Genomic DNA, 22,918 nt, shown 5'->3' with positions numbered 1-22,918 from the left:
AATACTGAAATGTCATTTTGACATTGCTTATTGGTTTCCATAGTAACGCAGGTATATATTAATAATTTAGTTGCTAGGACCCCTTACCAGCCGATAATAGTGAGTAGTTTGACACCCACGGTGGCCGCTCGGTTTACGCGTTGGACTATAAAGCCGTGGGTCCCAGGTTCGAATCCTGGGTCTGGCAAGTACACAAATTGAAAAACAATATCATGTTATGGTATGGACCTAATAGGTTGAGCAAGTGGCTGACATCCATTTCTCGTAAAAAACAAAATCTGTCAATACAAATCTCTACTCTGTGGAGGCTCATATGATCCTATCAGGATCGGACATGGTCGGAAAATAGTGAGTAGTAAATATTACTTTTATCGATTTTTTCCGAAACATACAAAACAGAATGAACTGAAAATGAATTCAATTCTGCTTAAAGATAGCCAAAAGTATTAAAAGAACGCATTGTCATCGTGTACAAGACTCTTCGAAATCTAACGAAATCCTATCAACCCAGATTAAACTCCTATAGTGAAGGACAAATGCTGATCGAAAAGGAGGACATTATGGAAAGATGGAAAGGCTATTTTACAACACTTTTAAATCAGACTTATAGTAACGGTTATGAGGAAACGGAAGAAGTATTGTACCACACTGCTGAGGAATTTATTGATGAGCCTCTATTGACTCTGACTGAAGTAAGAAGAGCATTAAGAATGCTGAAAAACAATAAAGCACCTGGAACCGACAGGATAACAGCCGAGCTGATAAAGAGTGGTGGCCCAACACTGGAAGCAAATTTAATATCCACAAGAAAATTATCAATATTTAAGAAAAAGAAATTCTACCTGAGGAATGGAGGATGGGTATAATCGTGCCTATTCTGAAAAGGGGAGACATAACAATGTGCGATAACTACAGAGGGATCACAATTCTAAACACAGCTTATAAAGTTTTCTCATCTGTACTGTATAGCAGGTTAATGATCTATGGTGAGGAAATCCTGGGAGAATACCAATATGGCTTCCGACCAAATAGATCCACCACAGATCACATCCATCTCATGAGGCAAACTATGGAGAAAACGCACGAATACAACCTTACACTCCACCACCTGTTTATTGATTTTAAACAAGCTTTCGACAGCGTGAACAGGGATAAGATGCTGCAATTTATTATTATTTATTATGCATATTATTATTTTTGGGTTGGCTATGAGATGAATTCCTTCGCTTCAACGTCATTAAAATTATTTAATTATTGTAAATACATTGGCGGGTCACGTTGAAATTTTAATTTTTTTATTAAATGCGCCCAAAATTGAATTGAAATTTTATCTGGTGGCTCTCTGCTTGATTAATGAAAACCAGAGAAGAGGTTTCACACTATCTAAACATGTGTGAAAAACATTTGAAATCAATATAAATTAATATATTAATCACACACCCACGATGGCTGCGCGGCTAAAGGGTCGGTCTCTATAGCGTCGTGGGTCCCAGGTTTGAATCCTGGGTCTGGCAAGTATACATATATTGTTTTTCAATCTGTGTGTGAGTCAGGGTATGGATCTAATAGGTTGAGCAAGTGGCTGACATCCATTTCTAGTAAAAACAAAATCTGTTAATACCTTTACTTTGTGGAGGCCCATATGATCCTATTATGAATGGACATGATCGGAAAATAATCTCTTGATAAGTGGTGAGAACTATTTCTTTCCAAAAGCGAAAATCTATCATTTGACAGTGTTGGCGATCATTTGTGAAAACCTTCCATTTCCGATGTAAATTTTATCTTTTTCAATGTTGTCGTCACTTTGTGAAAACAGTCTATTTTAATGCCATGCCCACGGTGCCGAGCGGCTTGCGCGTCGGTTTATGATGTCGTAGGTCCCGGGCTCGAATCCTGTGCCTGGCAAATACATAGTTTTTATATTGTTTTTCAATTTGTGTTTCAGTTTATGGATCGAATAAGTTGAACAAAAATGATTAACATCTATTTCTCGTCAAAATAAAAATATGTCAATTTGTGGAGGCCCATAAATGATCGTATTAGAATCAGACATGGCACAAACAATACATAGGTATATTTATATTATATACAAAAGTACCTACCCAAATTCCCTCTACAAAAAAGGCATAAGTATAATAAGTCAAAATGGGAGTTGGTTCAGTGATTTTATAGGAAAATCGCCGAAGACGTTTGGAAGAAGATTCAACTTCTACGTCTTTGGTACCTAGGTACCTACAATCTCTTTCCCCGCGGACATGAATTATATTTTGATATCAATCCTTTGGCATCGATATTTTTCTTTAGAACGCCCCTAAACCGGATATGATATCTTTTTGTGGTTGCATTGCTCTATTGCCAACATGGTGACGAAAATATTTGATAAAGAAACTCTTTGATGTGAAGCTGTTTATTTTTCATTATCTATTAACATTTCAATTTTACCTCGCGTCTGATTCATGTGAAGTTCAGAGATTGGAAGTTTTTTTTTTGCACCGCGGATAGCAAAATTAATATTGTTTACGTATCTACCTAATAAGAGATTATATTGATCTGTATTAGTACATAATAATTGGTGCACAGTAAATTTCACAGAGTTTGGATGTTACATTTTTATTGAAATCCATCAACTTGTGATTTCAAGATTAAAAACATAGGGTGAATGCTATAGTAATGGGACATTTAAGGAAATGACTTAATGACCAAAAGCATTCATTAGAAATTTTTATTCTTCGAAAAAAAATGAGAAAACATAGTAATAAGACACCTTTGACATAGTAATGGGACGCCAGTGGTACAGTTATGGGACACAGCATTTAAATCAAACTACAGATTAGTTTAGATACCTAAAGTCTTAGCATGAAATAAATCTTGAAGGCTATACCTAAATATATACTTAATTAAATTTTTCACACTTACAAAAATAAAACACATTTGATGACAAAAATTATAAATAACCTATGTTGTAGAATCGAAACTCAATAAAAAAATTGTTTTAGTAATGGGACAGTACAGTGTTATAGTAATTGGACACCCGATCAATAACTGAACGCAAATAGTTAATCAACTGAAATTTTGTAAATAAGCTAATAATAAATAAGCACGAACCATTAAAGTCCACAAAAATTCATTATTGTTAAATAAATTTAAGTAAACACGGTAATCGAACAGGCTGTCCAATTACTAAAAATATTAAAATCTGTTCTAGTAATTGGACACACTTACCTTTAGGGTTATTTTTCGAGCTGATAAGTAAATCTCAATGTATATATATATTTCGTAGTCCCTCGCACTTCCCTGATAAGTTTCTTCCCGAAATTCACAAAACATGCATTTAAAAAATGCCACCGAATGATCACCGTTCCTTAAGGGGGTACATGCTCGTCGTAGGTCAAAATTGAGTTTTTATTGTATTTTCAAACCATGATCCTTGATACTCTTTAAACGTTGTAGATAATCTATTTATATAATTTTGAAGCCTTATTATCCCTCATATTTATTTAAACATTTGATGACTGCATAAAGTATTTTTGTTACATAAAATAGTATTCTTTTAAACCTCTCGCTCTAATGTTTTAGAATATAGTCATATTTCGGTACATAACTGTGCAGTGGTGTTAAATTTTTTACGTTTATTAATTTTTAAACGCATTTATAAAACCATTAGTATAATTTATCATGAGATAATTTTTGTAAAATATTCACGATAAAAAATTATATTGATAATCTCTGTGATCCCAAATTTGACAAGAATTAGGCATTTTATTATTCAAAAATCGGCAAGATTAACACATTTGAAGACAATTCTAAAGATACTCATTATAAGCTATGTCTTTGACCATTCAAATAAATTATCTACAACGTTAAAGGAGTGTCCAGGATCATGGTTTGAAAATACAATAACAACTCAATTTTGACCTACGACGATCATGTGGGCCGTTAAAGGAAGTGATAGTACAAACGCGTGTTTTTGCGATTTTGAGGTGACTTCAACTAAGAATTATACTTTGTAAGTAGAGCCAACAACTAGCGACGGAAAAATACAAATGCAGTCATATAAAGAGGTAATGACAGAATAGATCTGTTTCCTTTACACTTACAGAAATGCTTAGGTAGCTAATCTTATTTTGGGAGTTTAAAATTGAGGTGTCCCATAGCTAATCCTGTCCCATTACTATAGTAGTCACCCTATTATAAATGATTTTTGTGTCGATTAAAATCAACTCTTTCTCTTTGGATGATGCTAAATTTATAAAATTAATGCATGAACTGATAAAAAATAACTTCACGTAAAATACGAATCAAAATAATGGAACGAATAATGTGAAAATCTGAATCAGTCAAATGCGTGGAGTGAACCTATAGTATTATTAATTATTTTAATCATAAAATTTCCATTTTACAAACGTGAAATATATAAATACGACAAAACGGCAGTTATACCTATTATTAATTTACCTACCTACCTATTTGACGTTTATTCTTTTCTCTATGTATTTTCCGCGAAGCTATGACGTGTATATTGATGTTTAGTCTATGGTTGATGTAAAGCTGAATATTGAGAGAAGTAGGTTATAAAAGAAACGGTAAATTCATACATTCCAATAATAATAAGACATAACAATTATATAGTCATCATTTAGATGTGTTTCAAATTGACGATATGTTGACTAGCTATCTTCAAACTGTCATAGTTTATTTATTTTACATGGAAGAAGCATTTAACAAAAAGTATCCAGTGAAGCCAGTATAACCGAAACATCCTTAAATCGCACAAATTAAATTGTCGTTAATGTAAAATATTATTCTCCGTGTCTGAATTTTAATGTAGATTAGATTGTTCGCTACGTAATCAGTGCGACGGAAAATTAAGGTAATTTTGACCTACCTAATCAAACAGTGAGTCGTAAATCCGTGAGATAAGAGTTTTATAGAAGGCTTATTTTGTTTTTAATTAATTTTCTGACTGCGAAGTTCACTGCAAATACGTTATATTGTGATAAACGATGTGTATTAATTCTCTTGAATTGATTTTATTTCCGTGTTTTGAGTTTATACTCGATTTACCGGCGAATTGAATCAACTAAACTGCGACCGGGCAGTTAACGTGACCGATGCCGCCGGGATCGGAATACGTTTATGACACTAGTTAAGTGTCTAAGTACCTAATTGGTGTTTTCGCCGACAACATTGAAAAAGTATCCACGCATATGGTTGAAATTGCATGTAAAAAATACAAGCTTTGTGAAGTCAGTAGGTACCTACCAGCGCCGGCACAATATCTTTTTATGTAGTTTATGAATGCCATGTTTGTTTCGGGATTTTTTACGATGGTTTTCAGATTTTTTATGTTCTATGCTTAAAAAGAATGTGGCGCGAAAAATGTTATGTAACGATATAACGAGTAATGCTTATAATGAGCAAATTCAGTCGGTCCCATCTTCCTCGTTCCAAGTTTGACTGTAATATAAACCATTCGTGAATACTAACGAAATATTTTTTCGAATTCTGATTTAGCCATCCAATGCTCAGAAGTCACTGTACTGTTTTAAAAAAAAATATCAAATCAATCACAACACCGAGTAGATCTCGTTTTTCAATAAGCTCCAGCACACCCTCAAAAATTTCAACTTAGAGAATCACCGGCCGCCACTGCTAATGGCGTCGTGCCATAAATTGAAACAATTTGAAAACTAACGTAAACAATATTCATTTTTTCCAGATTATCTAAAACATTTTGATCATATTATTCAGGAAATGGGGTACACCAAGAGTCAGATTAAGGGCGAGAAGAGTCTTGTGATAACGTTTATCTTGTGGCTGTTTGGAGGCTTATTCGGACTTCATCATTTTTACTTGCATCGGGATCGGCAAGCCTTTGTCTGGTGGAGTACGCTGGGCGGGTGTGGCTTGGGTTGGTTCTCTGATCTCTTCCGGCTTTCGCGATACGTCAGGGACGCTAATGAAGACCCTAAATTTATATCCGAGTTCATCGTGCATCTCCAGAAGAATAAAAAGGTTTGTATGCAAATTAGACGGAGCGAGCTATGAGATACTGGCATGAAAGGGGTTCTTAAAGCTTACAGCTAATTTTATCATTAACTTTTGTAACGCAATCATTTGCAGTGTTTCATCTAAATTCTAAACTATATAATCATGCGAGAGATTCATAGAAAAGGGAGCGCATTTGAGAAATATATTGCCTGTGCTATTTTCATTATATCGTGGGCCCCGAGATCGAATCCCGGATCTGGCAGATTTACATGTTGTTTTTCAATGATTGTTTGGACCCAAAGTGTTGAGCAAGTGGCTAACATTCATTAATCGTAAAAAACAAAAATCTGTCAAGGTTCTACCTAAGTTGAGGCACGGTCTAAAAAGATTGCGGGTCGCGGGTGCAAATGACGCATGCCAAACGAAATATAATTTGTCAAATAAATCCAACATACGTCCATTTTATGTTCTGTTTATTGTTCTATTAGTAACAACAATAATATATTCATTGACATGTTTTCTTTTTAAAGTAAATGGGTAACGTTTTTAGTCAAATAATACGCCCGTCGCCATCACGAAACAAAGTGACTTGTTCCAGCTCGACGTTCTCTCTCAGAATGCGAGCGAGTCCAAAATTTCATCGCGCCTATAGTTGAAAATTATTTGCCATTTCACTGATGTATCACCTTAATACAACCTCCACACTGTGGAGCCTCCATATGATCTTCTTAGGATTGGAAACGGTTTAAAAAATAATCTTTCTTATTGTCAACCGATATTTTCATTTTTGTGTGGGAATGATTCCAGCCGCCATTCTCGGGGAACCGCTTCTCAGCCGCTATCTTGGTTGCCTACTCTTGGGGGCAGATGTTCATATCAGCAGTGCCCATCGATGACTTCGCCGGAATCAATTGGAAGTTTCTCTACTGGCTTACTCCGTTACCTGTGGCGTTAGGTATGTCACATTACCTAAATATTACCATCATTTCGTCACCGTTCAGGCAAAAGTCACCAACCCTCAAAAAGGCAGCTTTGAGTTGAGTATGTCACCCGAAACGTAAAATTATATTCTTTAAGAATCAAAAGTCACCACGGTACATTAGTTAGTAAAATGTTGCTTAAATCCGAATTATTTGATTCTCACTGAATGACTTTCGATAAAATCTCAACAAGCATAAGTCATTATAAGCGGATAGACAGTATTGACACTATAAAAAATAAATCCTTCGTTGTAAACATAGAAGCAAAAGTCACTAAACTATGTATGGTGACTTAACTGATTTGTAATTTGAAAATTTCTAATACTCGTCTGACACAGGCAACAATAACTAAACAGGAATAGTTACTTTAGCTTGTCATAATAAGATCGCTTTGGTCCAGGTTATTAACAAGCAAAAGTCACCAAACCACATTTCAGCCATCTTGCCTCTTTCAAATCTTTCCAGATGTATTAATTAGCATCAAAAAGTAAAATTAACCTAAATAACTTATTAAGAAGACATGAGAAAATTATGTAATGTAGATAAAACCTTAAAAACAGAAAAATCTGACATTTCCTTCATCTCCAAACGTTCAAATTACGATATCTTGAAATGATGTTTTTTGGGTTGATGACTTTTGCCTGAACGGTGACGATTTGTATATTGCAGGGATGGCGAACCTACGACGCATGTTTCACCAAAAGACGTGGACAAAGCTCAAACTTTTAAAGTTTAAATCGAATTGATTTTTGAAAATAAAAATTTAGTAGGTATGGACATAATCGTGGTGGCCAAAAAATTAGCAGACAATAGTATGACATTATTTGAGTCAACATAATGCTTGTTTAGAACTATTTTTATAGATAGATTATGTCCAATTTTTAACAATTAAACCTTGCTAAACCAAACCATAATAGTTTTGGTATACTTTTGGCGATATGACAAAATTGTGCACACTTTTTCATTCATAATTATTTGTTTTCGTTGGATTAAGAATACATGTTACACACATTGTTGGTTCATTTTTTTAAATTCATTAAGCCCTGCCTAAACCAAACTATAATTGATAAAAAATATTCTATCTATAGAATATCTAAAGTTATGTATGATTTAATTGCATAATTTTAGATATTTTTGCTTGGTTTTCGCAGGGTTTAAATTGAATTTTAAAAACTAATCGACACCATCTGTAAATTGTAGTCTTATTTAAATGAAAACAAATATGTTTGACTGACAAAGTTTAGTGTGCACTATTTATGGCGGATCTTAATAGCCTACCTCCACCCTTCGCCACTGGACTATAGAAATAGTTTTTTTTCAGGTTCGTAGTGTATGCATAAAATATTGCTATAATTTTATTGCCTCCTCCGCATCTATTCTATAGACAAGACTGCAATCGGCCGCTACCGGCAGCTATCGAGGGTAGTTTATCATATTTATTTATTGAGGTATTATAATTGTTACAATAAGTAAGCCATCTAAACTGTCTATCTCGCTCTAAAAGTTAAATTGTAACTATTGCTAATTAAAAGTTAGGTAACTTTGAAATTAATTCATAGCGGTCAATAGCAGTCTCGTGTATAGAATAGATGCGCTGGTTAGTCGCAGATAATCATCATCATTATCGTCTTCTTCCTATAGTTTTTGATGTTCCAATTAAATGACTTCAACAATTGCATCATCAGTCTTCATTTTAATAATGGTTAATGTGTATTGTGATCTTAATTTTACTGCCCCAATTAAGCATATAATATATATCACTGTTAGTTCCTTGGTTTGGTTTCCGTTCCTTCAGATTTGACCAAAATAAACAGCTGCCCCAATTAACCTGTGGCCCAATTAAGCAGAACTTCATTATATTGGTGACTAACGTTTTTCGGTACAGTTCGGTTATGAACTAACTAACTAACTAACCCAAACTAACAAATAATCTAGTATATCGGGTATTTTCAAAATGTGTTTTCCGCTGTATTCCTCATAACCGAACTGATGACGAAAATCAATAATATTATCTGTATTGTCGATTTCCTGGAAGTCGAAATGTGATCACTCACACAATCTGCTATTATTTGTAGATCTCCAGTTGCATAAATATTCTTTCTTTACAAAGGTGAATTTTTCAAACACTTGCACAAACATATTAAACTGACATATAACTATGTACTGATATAATATACTTACTAATCTTGAAAACATATTACATATGAGTCCACAATTATTATTTTGTAAGTTTTTCAATTTCTCACTATGTAGTATTTAAATTTTAGGTAAATTTTTCCAAATACAATCGATTCCGTTTAATTGGGACACATCGGAACCTGGTAATTTTCCCTCAATTAAAACCATTTCTATGCCTCACAATATTACTATGGCAGTATCTGACAGGCGGCGGAGTATTAACGACACACGTTGAATGTAGAACAAAGCTCTTACTGATATAACTGTAATATCGGTAATTTTTGGCTTAGTACTTCATAATTATTCAAATTAATATTTCTTCCATAAATAATTCTTCCACGCCGCTACATCCCGGGGTGGGATTTGGCCTCCTCCACAAACGCTCTCCACTCACTCCGGTCTCTCGCCACACTTCTCCAGTTACCGGGTCTTCCTATATGAAGCCAGTCCACTTCTACGGCGTCAGCCTATCTCCTTCTTGGACGGCCTCTGGGTCTCTTCCGTTGGGGTAGCCACTTCTTAATGATTCTTGGCGCTCTAACTTCCGGCATTCTCTCCACATGTCCCGCCCATCGTAGTCTTTGGTACTTACAGTATCTTATGATTGTTTCCTGTTCAATCAGCTCTTCCAACTCGTGGTTCATTTTTATTCTGTAGTTTCCATTTTCCAACGTGGGTCCAAAGATTTTTATTTTATATTTTGCATTCGAAAACAGCACCAAGTCTCACAGCCATAAGTGACCACTGGCCTTATAATTGTTTTATATATTAGAATTTTCGACCCCACCAGTCACTTGTAGGCCTGCCAGCATTTATTCCCGGAGATAAGGCGGATTTTTATCTCCTCTGCTACCTTATTTTGGGTATTTAGGCTGGATCCGAGATACGTGAATTCAAACAGAAATCACTGTGTGTTTAATTTAATTAAGTAATTTGAGTTTAAAGTCGGACGAGATAACTTGCGAAATTTGTATGTGTGGCTTGTCAATCACGGCCTCATAGAGAGAGAAAACTCGCTGTAGGCATAGAACCGGCTAAGCGAATTCCACATAAAATTAAACAATGAATATTTTATATACATATTTACCGGAGAATAATAAATATTAAAACAAAAATAATCAGTAGGTACCAATGGAGATGGGTGGAGGTGGACTGTTAAGATCTGACATAAATAGTGCACACTAAACTATGTCAGTCATACGTATTTGTTTTCATTGAATTAAGTCTACAAATTGCAGATAGTGTTAGTTTTAAAAATTCAATTAAACCCTGCGTAACCAAGCCTTAATAGATAATAGTCAAAAAATATTGGTCTATGTATAAAATGTGTAATGCCATTAAATCATACAACATTTTAGATATTTTATAGATGGAAGAATGTTTTTTTCTATTATGGTTTGGTTAGGCAGGGTTTAATGAATTTAAAAAGACTTACGAACACCATCTGTAGTATATATTCAACGAAAACAAATAAGTACAGTAAAACCTCAATATAACGGACTAATGCGGGTGAGGGGAGGGGGTGTCCATTAAAGCCGAAAGACCGCTATATTATACAAACACATACAAAATCCTGTTTATTCGCTTTCTTCGTCTTCGTCTGGCGAAATATTCAATATACATAATATTAATGCATTTTGCAAATTGGCCCCTATTACAATGCAGGTAGAGTTTATTTTTCCAACACTTTCGTCTGTATTTATATGTTTATTACAAAAGAATAATATCCCGTTTACACGTGCATGGCTTTACTGTTGACAGTAAGAAAATGTAAGAGTAAACATGTATTATTCTGCAGTTGGCAAGATTGCATGCATGAATCGAATAAGTTTGGAAGCTTCTGAATTTTCATGCGACTGTAGGATTTTTTCGATCTGCGCCGTCGCAATAGAACGACAGTGGGGAACCTGCCGTCAAAAAAACGAACTACGAATTAATTTTCAGGTTGACCAATTTTCACTACCTATCAAACAGTACGAAATAGTATCATAAAATGACAACATCGCGTCTCGCTCAAACTTAAAGAATGAATTGGAGAGACAGTCAGCACTTTTACGTGTAAACAGTTATTGTCACAATAATTTAAAATACTCACTATTGCTGCTAGTAAATCCATGTACGTGTACAGGCACTATAAAATTTGTATCAGAGGATTGTGGCAGACTGAAATGTATGCGGCGTGATGTCATTTTATTTGTCACAGACTTCGTCCGTATTATAATACGACAATGTTTCATGCGAACAAAGTTATAGGCTTATACGCTAGTCACGTCATATAATTGTTTTTTGTTGGCAGGCGTGTGGACAGTGGGCAACATCGGGCGTCAGAAGGGTTCCCTGAAGTGGGCACTGGTGTCAGCATGCATCTGCCAGCCGCTGCGCTACTTCATCATCGACGACACCGTGTGGATCACCCTCATGGTGTTCTGCTCCGCCCTCGTCTTCGATACCTACTCCAAGGAGTGGCGCAGAACACCGCCCAAGCGGAATAGAATGCTTAAGTAAGTGTGGCATATTGAGTGTGGATATTTTCACTGCTAGGTACTTTCACAAACTGGGTCTCATAGCTCTCCTTTTTTATTTCTCCGAAAATGAGGTACCTACTGCTCATCCCCATATCTCAAGTTACATTGATGGAGCTGCTCCTCACACGGTCTGTAGTGCCGCTCAAAGGTCGGTAAAGATAGCCATTTCCGCTGTGTTTTTATTTATATATTATTAGGTGGTTGGGCCAAATATGGTGGCCGTCATTCCTTATTTCCCCACCTTACCTCATACCCTTATAATTATTGTCACAAGACCAAGTGATCAGCAGTTACGGGTCATGAATCGACCGTGATTGCAAATAACATTTAGTTATCTCAAGACAATGAATAGTTTACAGCGCGTTAAATACCGAGTGACGCAAAATGTATCTGTTCGACCTTCGTTGCACTAAATCTGTTACGGTCTGAGTAAACGTCGCATCTATATCATCCATCGTGAACTTACCATCATCATTCATCAACCTCATATATCATCCATCAAAGTGTACCGTCCGTTTACCACTGCATGAGTGCGTGAGTGCGTGAACACCGAACTGGCCCAGTTTGCGCCAGCCCTCAACATAAAAGCTGGCATCCTGTGTAAACGACCCCCTCCCTAGTTCTGTAATCCATCCACCATCACCTTCAAATTACAGTCCACTGCTAAAAGCGCCACTATTAAGCATTGACATCTGCCTTCTATTCAACGCTATATAAATCATTAGTAGCCTTTTGCCCGATCACACATACTAAATCGTCTCGACTACGACATGGTCATAAAGCCGGCAATGTTGCAACACTTTTCCACACACACCGGTGGGACCGTGCCGGGATAGTGACATCACGCGGCTAGCCGATACGAATGACTGAACGTGATAATTGGCATTTGCGCATGCGCCGATGCTACATTTTGCTATTGTGCTTGTGGCACATGTCAATTGAAATTTAGTACATTAAGTTACATGTGCTTTGTTAATGACAATAAAATCACATCGACAAATTTGACGTGTTCCAGTCGAGACTAGTTTGTATGTGCGACCGGGCTTATAGTTTCCGAGCAATAGTTTTACGTATGAGAAATTCTGCATATATCCGGGAAAGAATGTAGTTATACATTAAAATGAGATGAAAAGATTCACTTTATAAATTAGTAGATATTATATCGATGGTCTACCTTTATGACGTAAATGACTTTGATGATATAAACAACAAAAATACTGCCCATCGACTGCGAAATTCCCATATCTGTAGTTATTTTAACAAAAATGATACACCCATTTTAGTAATTTTCCGTATCTGAACATTGCAGGAATAAACCTGTAATAGTCCTTATCTTGCCTCTAACGTGTGTTGAATTCAGCTTCAAAATGTCACTTTCGAATTATTTAAAAGGTAAAACAGTAAGTAAGTTAACAAATTTTGATGCTTATCATTATATTAAGCGTTATGTCCTTTGCTTTACCACTTTTTACGTTACGTGTTATTGGCATGCTATGTAGTTACAATATGTGTGAACTATAAACAGTCAGATACGGGATATTAAATATTTACTTTTTTTAGCTTCCTGCTCAATTTGTAAAAAGTCACGTACGGGATATTAGCATTATGCCATCGATAGTTCATTGTTATGGTAGCAATGGAGTGCTGCTGCCCTGTTTAGAACAGCGACAAACAGCAAGATGATGGGAGATGTATTACAATTTAGTCACCAACGCTGAACAGAAGACAGCATAATAAGAAGAAGACTATGTATTAGTAAACGATTCTTTTCGTTCACTAATTGTTTCAATCGATCAGACATGCAATCTACTTGTGCTAACTTAATGATTTTTTTTTGTTTTACCTTACAGGAGATTAACCATATTAGGATTCTGTGCGTGCCTTTACATGTCGTTGTGGGTGGGTTTCTTCTTCTTCAACGGAACTGTTACGGACAGCGAGGGAGACGAGATTCCAATACACGAAGCCGTCTACCACTTCTTCAATAGTCCTTGGTAAATAAAATTACTTTGATAGTATAAATACCACTATTCAACGGAGGATAAGAAAGCATCCTTAGTAGAGGTGAGTTAGAAATACTGTCACCAGTTTGTGTACTCAAGTCTCGGCATGTACTACCCATACGAAGTACGTGTGGCCCAATATACTTGTTATAACATACTTAGAAGTTCGAACGCATGCTATGAGATCTCGCCGTCCGCTAGCTAGTTGATACTGTTGCTACATATGACATCATCACCGCGGACGCAGCAACTCACTTATGTATATCGTAAGGAATAAGGAGTGGAGAGGTAGGTTTGGTTGATTCCAAGAATGAGAAAGCTTGGTTGCGTGATTATAAATTATACCCCATTTATTAATCCCCAACAATAAATAATATTTACAAACAGTGTTACAAGTACAATTCAATGATGTTATTTCTAGAAAGTTACTAGACCAATCGGACCGGGTAGAGGGGTTACCCGATGGTCGTGGTTACGTTGATTGACTGTGAGTGCTGAGTGATAAGAGAATGATAAAGTAGGTAGAAATACTTCCTTTATATATTGATCGAATGCAATGGCATGTATCGAGGAAACACTGTGGTCAGCAAATTCTTTTTGTCGCCCGGAACCAACTTGTCAGAGGTCTGAGTATATATATATATCTTCATATTGCTTCCGAAAGAATTCGTTTACGAGGTGATATTTGATTTGTTCAATTAGATTTGTTTCAAAAATATATTGTAATAGGATGTCGCGAATTAAGCGATTTGATAAAGAATCTGCAGACTTGCGTCTGAAGCAAATGTCACTTTGTGTAGATGACGACAAAGGTGACTTCTGGCGTACGTGTTCAAACATGATTTTGATGAAGGGTACATAAATGATATAGTTTACATTGTAGGTTCAATTTAATGCTATGTAGGTATTACTTAAATAAATTAGGCATGTTTGACATTCACGATGGGCAGCCACATGTATAGACAATAGGTGATAAACTTTGTGACCATAGGCCTATTATGACAGCTCAAAACATGTTTGAAATAAAAAAAATCATTGTATATTCATTCAAGAATATTATAACCTAAAATAAAAACAAAAATTTTTAAATGTGTTTAAAATCGGCTCAGCGCTCAGTGTATTTTTAGCGATTTTATTAAAGCCGATAGCCGAAGCCGATTCAAATCGTCATTTCTCTCTCTTTCTCCCCAATTGTAAAGTTGATATAGTGAAGGACAGAAATGGTGACTATACTGTAATAATATGGAGTGAGTTTTAGTTCCAGTTTAGTATCTATTACTAGTATTTTGGAACAAGTTTCGATACTAAGTATTTTTTTATACTGGTAGTAAGTATTAGCAAGTAATATACAAGTAATACATTAAGTAAATTAGGTAGTAAGCGGCACCCACGGTGGCCGCGCGGCTTAAGCGTTGGACTATCACGCCGAGGGTCCCAGGTTCGAATCCTGGATCTGGCAAGTACACATATTGTTTTTCAATTTGTGTGTGAGTCAAGGTATGGACCTAATAGGTTGAGCAAGTGGCTGACATCCATTTCTCGTAAACAACAAAATCTGTTAATACAAACCTCTACTTTGTGGAGGCCCATATGATCCTATTAGGATCGAACATGGTCGGATCGTAAGTATAGGTATTTAGTCTTCAAAATCTACCAGTTTTCCCACTTCTAATCCTTAGGGCTAAAGCTGTGGGATAACCCTGTGGTGTACAGAGGATTTTGGAGAAGATTCCTGGACATATTGTAGACTGATTTTAACTGATTTTCATTGCTTTTAAACAATTTATAGTACTCGTGATTGTAACGGCTTGAGTGAGTGAGTGTTCAAATATTTTTATGTATAGGTATTTTTAAAGTTGGTTTCTTCACATTATAAATCATTTTTCAGGTGGGTCGATTTGCAACAGTCTCTCTACGACACCTACCAATACGCTCAGCATCACGGTTGGTACGAGATATGGAAACAAATTATAGATCTATCGGATCCCTCGGGAGAACAAAACGCTTATAAGGTGTGTATATTCGTACAATGTAATTTTGTGAGTCTCATATGGAAATGGTCAATGTATGTATGTAGTAATTAACATGCATTGCAGATTCATTGCAAGAAAGAAGCTTCAAACATATCATTCTCTGAGACTCATTTCCCAAGTTCACTAATTTCTATAAGTTTAGTTCTAACCTAAATAGTTTTTTTTATACAATTCACCAACATTATTTAGATGAATAATCACATAAAATTGCGATTAAGACTGCAAGTAAAGCTATCTTTTTATCCGAAAACAATGCCATTCTATAACCATACTGAAATCATTCGGTAAATGTATAGTAAAATCTCTCCATAAATTTTGAATCTAGTTTCATATAAATGGTCACTGTCCAATTATTATTACAGGTCCTCGGAGTAGGAAGAGACGCGAGTCAGCAAGAAATTACCGCAAAGTGGCGGAAGCTGTCCAGGGAGTTCCACCCTGACAAGGAGCGGGAAGCGGGGAAACGGGAGCAGCAACAGGAGCAATTCCTCCAGATCCAGCAGGCGTATGAGATCCTCTCCAATACCAAGTCCAGGCGGAACCGGAAGAATAAAAAAGACAACGCTGAGTTTGCTCATTAGTATCATGTCTGCCAAACTTGTCAAATTATAACATGTACACTGTATTGTTAGATATGAGAAGAAACTTCGAAAGAAACCTTTTCTACTAGACGGAAGCTAAATATGTGAAAGTGAAACTGTAAAAAAAGGACTACTCACTACTGTCTGTTTCTGTCAAAAACGTTTCAACAAATTTTAGATTCATTCAAAAGAGTCAATTCCATTTATTATTAAGGGACTAATGCGAAATTGGTCCACGTTTTGTAAAACTAACTCATTGTAAAGCCTCTGGTTGACAGCTAATTAAAACAATAAACAACATGGCAACATTATTTTCCGCAATCTAAAGTGTTGCCATAGTTAAAATTACAATTTTCTGTAAATTACAGAAATGTGTTTTTATTGACATGCAATTATTGTAAAAGAATAAAAACTGCACAGTATGAATTGAATTATTCTAAATGATCAGTTAATATAAATTTTATATATAATTTAATGGTTGCTTTGACTTGACTTAGGATCATCCTTCAGTAGTTATGGGGCTCACATACGTTAAGCATTATCCCCTTCGTCTCTATTATTTGGTCGCTGGTGAAGGTTTCTCTGAATTTACGTGTGCGATTTTACTCCGGGTCTTGAGGAGACCCGTTTATTACGGGGTCTTGAAGAGACCCGTTCGGGTCTTGAGGAGACTCGGGTGAGGTTTTTAGATCCTCTATATTATGGCAAGGGGTGTTGTTTTGAAAATGAATTTAATTTTAATTTTTAATCTTAGTTAAAAATGAGAAAAGTTTTTAACTAGTGATGAATATATTCGTTTAGCATTCTCGCTCGAGCCACAGCCCGGACCTCCGTCTTCACCGTCCGAGTTTTTTCCCATCAGCCGACCATCAACCGCCAAAGGCCAACGGCGGTATTGCCTTCTTGTTTGATTGAAGACGCCAGAGGAGGAGGAGTTTGAGTGTAGCATCGGGACATCGGAATCATGCACGGGGCGGAGTTCATCGTTGTGAGTCCGCCGCGCCAGCTTGTCGTCCCATCCGGTTTTAGCGGGCTTGCCAGCACGCCATCTCAGGAGGCCTGTCATGCTCGTTCCGAAGCATACACCACACCAGTCCAAGCGAAGTTGAAGAAAGAAGAAAGACAAAAACGTTAACCCATCGTATAGGGATGTTAAGCCCATCGTGTTTGCTCATCAAAATTCGAGCCGCGGTGGGGTGAAAAACTCCGGGAGTGTTTGTGAGACTCTCCCGGCCAAAAACCCTGCCGCTGTGATTTGTATCTGTAAGCTTTATTGTAAAAAGAACAGGTTAGTAAGAAGAAAGAAAAGGTTGCGATCTGTGCGTTCGAGAGAGGTGTCATCTAGTACGAGTCTTGGGCTGCTACCCTCTAGTCATCCATCTATGTGGGCTGTGCCATTTGACGCTCGGCTCAGAGTTTTGAGGGCGGTTCGCGGCAGCTCGAGACGACAGAGAGGGGCAGCTTTGGATCTGTATCTGTAATCATAAGTGACATTTTTATATTTGTTATATTTATTATCTGTTCCTGCGTCGTAGTTGTTTGTTTTTGTTTTTGTTTATGCTGGGTCCTGCCTTTATTCTCCTAAGGAAGGACCTGGGTCTGTCATGGTCCATGACTGTATTCTCGTCGTAGTCGTTGAGATTTTTGATTATAGCGTTTGGATGATTATCCATTGACGCGTAGAATTTTATCGCTAGTTTTCCTATGTGCTCTTCTAGCGTTTCCATTTCTAGGTCTCTATGTAGTATTTTATTGCGGACGTAGTTTGGGGCGCCTGTAATCGATCTTAGGACTATGTTTTGAACTACTTGCAGCTTCTTGATGAGGTTTGGGCTGCCGTGTGCCCAGATGGGGCAAGCGTAGGTCATGATGGGTCTAATTATCGCTGTATGTAATAGCAGTTTGCCTCTCATGGAGACTTTGCTGCGCCTACCTAGCATTGGGGTTAGTCTGGCTTTTACTATTCTAGCTTCTCTGTCTTTTGAGTTGATGTGTTTAAAGAATGTAAGATTCTTATCTAAGTGAAGTCCTAAGTATTTGACCGTGGTTGACCACGGGATTAGTTTGTTGCTCATGACGAGTTGATTTCTGATTTTACAGAGCCTATCGCCCCTATGTCTGAAGATAATTGCCTCGCTTTTGCTGGCATTTAGTTTGATGCGCCACTTGTCGCACCATTTAACTATTTGGTTAGCTGCTAGTTGAACTAATTTAGTGGCCTGGTTGAGTTGGATAGATCTAGCTAGTATGGCGGTGTCGTCTGCGTATTGAGCGACTATACAGGATCTTGCGGAGGTGTTGCTTGGGATGGGTATGTCTCTGGTGTAGAGGTTGTATAGGATGGGGGCTAGTACCGATCCTTGGGGAACTCCAGCTTTAATGCGTCTGATGGAAGATTTGATTCCGTGGTATTTGATAGAAAATTGTCTTCTGGTTAGGAAAGAGTTTAGGATCTTGATCATCGGCAGTTCGATTTCTGCTCTGGAGAGTTTGACGATCAGTCCCTCGATCCAAACCTTGTCGAAGGCCTTCGCTATGTCCAGGAACAGTCCTGTGGTGAATTTGTGGTGGTTGAGTGCATCTTTGATGTACTCTGTGGTGCGTAACAGCTGGTGGTTCGTGGAGTGGCCTTTTCTAAAACCATGCTGCTCGTCTGGTATGAGTTTTTTCTCATCTATGGTGATTTGAAGTCTGGATTTTATAGCTCTTTCTAGAATTTTACTCATTGTGGGGAGTAAACTAATTGGCCTGTGGTTCTGGGGGAGTTTTAGGTTCTTGCCTGGTTTAGGCAAGAGAATAATGTCAGCATTTTTCCATGAGTCAGGGAAGTACTGCTGTTCTAAGCAGGCGTTGAGTATGTTGGTTAGGTACTCTACGCCAGTGTCTGTGAGATTTTTAAGGGTAAGGTTACTTATCCCGTCTATGCCAGGAGCTTTGCGGTTTCTTAGTCGCTTAATTAAAAATTCGGTTTCGTCTATTGTGACGGCTACCATTGGTGTTGGACATGGTTGCTTTGTTAGTGTTTCATTGAATAAATAAATGCACAGCGTACAAGTATCCCATGTATTTTGACAAATTATTCTTCAAGAATTACAACTTTTGACTAATGTGTATAGCTGATATCAAACTGGTTTCAATTGTTTGAATTTTATGAAAAATGGAATGTATTACTGATAGTTTTTCGTATTTTCGTAGATATTTTGTTCAAATTATATTTACTTGATTTCTGTGTTTAGCTAACCCGAAAAAGTGGTGTTTAAAAGAAGTAATTAAACATGCAAAAAAATTGTAAACCGGTTTAATTAAGGCGCAATAGGTAATTCCTGAAACAATTTACCATTTTATGACAACATAACAACAAACGTTGTTAGCATTTCTCACTGTTATTATGAACAATGAAAAATATCATTGTTTAGCATTCAATGTTGTATTGCAATATAAATGCAAAACTGCTACTTTGCCGATTCTAAGTTATCTACCGCAAATGCAGTGTTTGTTTATATCGACTCTAGAAAGCAGAAAGTACATAATCCACATAAATTAAATTTAACAGGAGGCACAAAAACGTTTTAGTTATGGTTTTCGGTCAAAGTTAAAATACAAAATAGACATAATTTTGAAATGCATGATAATTTATAATTTGGTTTTTATATCCTTATTCTGATATTAATTAATGAGTTAATTAAAGAAAAACTAACAAAAATGATGGTTAAGTCATTTTTCCCACTTCACTTCTTTTTTTAAAAATTGCCCGCTAAATTTAGATAATTAGTCGGCATTTCGCGAGTGGAGAACTACAAGGTTCTAAGTGTTTGTCCTTGGAGAAACAAAAGTAACAATGAGGCAGCTTAGAATACTACTTCATTGTTGGGTTTGTTTTTTCAAGGACGAACACTTAGAACCTTGTAGTATTCGGCTCGCGATTTGTAGCTTACATCCTTCGGACACAACATGTATTTAGTCGTGTACAACGTTATTATCCAATAAAACCTATTTTGAAAAACTGAGGGTTATGTATGTCCTTTTTCTTTTCTACAGTCGATATGTAATTGTTAAAAAATAACATTGGCAGTTTTGCGTGCGATGTCTTCAGTTATTTTAAAACACCCCCATACTATGTGAACTCTCCTTGTCAAAACTATACGAATTTAAAGTAGACATAAATAGTCATCTTGTGTACGGATACGGATTCTAGCATATCAAAGATAATATTGTATTTTTTGTATTTTTTTAAAGATGTATCATATCTTATCTAGTGTTTGTAATTACTTTAACTCAATACCTCTAGCATTTAGGTTTGTTTATGATTGTGACTACATGTAATATGTGTTATTTGTAAATTTTAATATTTATTTAAGTATTACATATTGACAGCTTAATCTGCATACCGGCTAACTTCACAATTGTTCAGCGCATGTGTTCTATACACAAGACTGCTAACGGCAGCTATCGAGGGTAGTTTTTCATATTTTTGTGTATTATCACTTGAATACATGTATTAATTAAGGCGCTAAGTACCAAAAAAATAAAAACTGACATTTTTATGGAAAAATGTTCTATATACCAACGCCAATAACCTATGGTCTAAGTCCCTCAAGCAAGTCAAAAAAATACAGCAAAATATTTAAACCTGTCGACGTTGTAAGTCCGTTGGAGTGTTTTATTTATAATGGTGTAAGTACCACTGCAGTGGTCAACGGCATTCAATATAAAATGGCTGACGATGGTGTGTTGACACTCGCGGGTTCTTAATACCTAAAATTATGGAAGCTGCCGTGATTGCTTCACACTGTGAAACCACATTTTTCATAAGATCTGCTTCATGCAATTTTACTGCAATGACTCGGTATTTTGTAACTACAGGCAATACTACTTTTTGGTACTTAAAGCCTTAATTAATACACGTATTCACTTATTGTAACAACTACACTAAGGTAGTTGTAATTATTAATACTATCGACCGAAGGTACTTGTACTATTCTATTTAAGGAAATCAAATGACTCAAATGGAATAGTAAAAAACTTAAATCCATTAGAATTCTAGTTGTAATTTTTACAATAAGTGCTATGTTTTAACAGCCCCTCTCTTGGCTGTGCTAAATTTTATAGCGAGGTAGACAGTTTTGACTGTTTAACTAATTTATTGTAACAATTATAATACTTCGATACAAACATATGAAAAACTACCCTCGATAGCAGTCTTGTGTATAGAATAGATGCGCAGGAAGGAGAAAAAACTTAATATTTTAACTATCGAGCGGAATTTAAAATTCCATAAATACACATAGAAATTATTATACAAATAAGCTGCACTATGAATAATTAATACACTATTTTAGCTTCCCTTTTATATATAAAGGAAATATATATAAAGAGCAGAATTGTTCCATTTATGATATATATAAAGGAAATATATATAAAGAGCAGAATTGTTCCATTTATGATATATATAAAGAGCAGAATTGTTCCATTTATGATATATATAAAGGAAATATATATAAAGAGCAGAATTGTTCCATTTATGATATTGGAAATTTGGCATCTGCAATTGGCTGTTTTGTGTGAGCATAGAAAACGTGCTTTATAACAAAATGCCATCAAAATCATATTTTTGGTCAAAAGTAAAAGTGCAGTTAGCTGGTTTGCAGATTAAGTAGTCAATATTGCTTGTTTCTTTAAAAAAACAAATGCACAATTCAAAGACTTTTATGTACTTAATAATGTAATTTTATGATTCAAGAAGAAAATAGGTATAGAAAATGCCACATCAAGAGTCTGGAGGCATTTTTCTCCCAGTCTCCCAGTGCATCGTTATCCCTTCGACTCTATTGACATTAAATACTTCAACGCTGATGTATTATTCATCCTTTCCATGTATCACACTCAAAAATATCAAAACATAATTCTTTTTCATCTTTAACTGTGTCCGCCCTTAGCATATGGACACCACAGCGTGCTTCTAAAAATCCCTGTCGCTTGCCAGTCTTTTTGCATTATTCCACGTTATACCAGTAGTTTTGCTGTATTTAGCGGCCTTCCTGAATGCCAGAATCTGGTTGGCGTAAAGAATAGCAAGCCAGGTTGTAATTCTCTTCAGTCATCCGCAGCACGTGGGCCGAGCCAAGTCCAACATCTCCTCTTCACTCTCAGCGTGATGAGAGATTTCTTGGTCCGCTCGCTTATCTCCTAAAGTCATACCGTACACCGAGTATTCTGTTCTCAAAGCTCAGTATACGGTGGCTGTGAACCATCGTAAGGTGCCTTGACTCACTACAATAAAGCAGCACCGTCAGCGTTTATATCAGCATTTATTTCATTCATATTTATGATCCCGGAGACTCATTAAAATATGTTATCGTCCAGTAACTTAATGTGGGTAATAGTGCATGATGCTTTCCCTAGAACCACCAGTGCGTGGCGTGGCGATTGTACTTAGTAGTGATTGTCAAGAGTTGCTATCACAAATAGACTTAAATAAAAAAACGTGTGTCAAATTTTTCACACGGATATTGTATTGTTAAAATGTATGTTTTGTTATTTTATAAATTGGTCAATTTTCTACGATACAGGATTATTAATTTTAACCTAGTTGTTGATATTGTATTTATAAAATATTTATAGTCC

General features: G+C 36.2%; 2 protein-coding genes across 6 annotated transcripts in view; both read left to right on the top strand.

Moving 5' to 3' along the window:
• The window catches only part of Tbc1d22 (TBC1 domain family member 22), a 443,277-nt gene that overhangs the window by 208,658 nt on the left and 211,701 nt on the right, over nucleotides 1–22,918 (top strand). The gene's annotated exons all lie outside the window — the stretch shown is intronic.
• On the top strand, nucleotides 4,532–16,950 carry wus (TM2 and DnaJ domain-containing protein wurst). Of its 5 annotated transcripts, none has more exons than XM_085950131.1 (7): nucleotides 4,532–4,586; nucleotides 5,755–6,018; nucleotides 6,802–6,949; nucleotides 11,449–11,653; nucleotides 13,528–13,671; nucleotides 15,569–15,692; nucleotides 16,076–16,950. In XM_085950131.1, exons 2-7 carry the CDS (start codon nucleotides 5,758–5,760, stop codon nucleotides 16,292–16,294), a joined length of 1,101 nt encoding a protein of 366 aa, XP_085806257.1. In that variant the 5' UTR covers nucleotides 4,532–4,586; nucleotides 5,755–5,757; the 3' UTR covers nucleotides 16,295–16,950. The 5 variants fall into 5 exon arrangements, with proteins under 5 accessions (XP_085806257.1, XP_085806259.1, XP_085806256.1 ...); XM_085950133.1 differs by having other exon boundaries at nucleotides 4,543–4,586; nucleotides 5,723–6,018; XM_085950130.1 differs by having other exon boundaries at nucleotides 4,554–4,873.

Source organism: Rhyacophila brunnea, unplaced genomic scaffold (genome assembly GCF_057557595.1).
Source record: "Rhyacophila brunnea isolate RB1 unplaced genomic scaffold, BYU_Rbru_1.0 scaffold_23, whole genome shotgun sequence".
Taxonomy (NCBI): Eukaryota; Metazoa; Arthropoda; class Insecta; order Trichoptera; family Rhyacophilidae; genus Rhyacophila; species Rhyacophila brunnea.
The sequence above is the reverse complement of the archived record's forward strand: the minus strand, read 5'-3'. Positions and strand labels throughout refer to the sequence as shown.

What these genes read in the sequence shown, in the direction of transcription:
- wus (XM_085950131.1), top strand. Translation starts at nt 5,758, where the DNA reads ATGGGGTACACCAAGAGTCAGATTAAGGGCGAGAAGAGTCTTGTGATA. An exon ending in ATCTCCAGAAGAATAAAAAG is followed by an intron (nt 6,019 to 6,801) that starts GTTTGTATGCAA and finishes GAATGATTCCAG; the next exon opens with CCGCCATTCTCGGGGAACCG. An exon ending in TCCGTTACCTGTGGCGTTAG is followed by an intron (nt 6,950 to 11,448) that starts GTATGTCACATT and finishes TTTTGTTGGCAG; the next exon opens with GCGTGTGGACAGTGGGCAAC.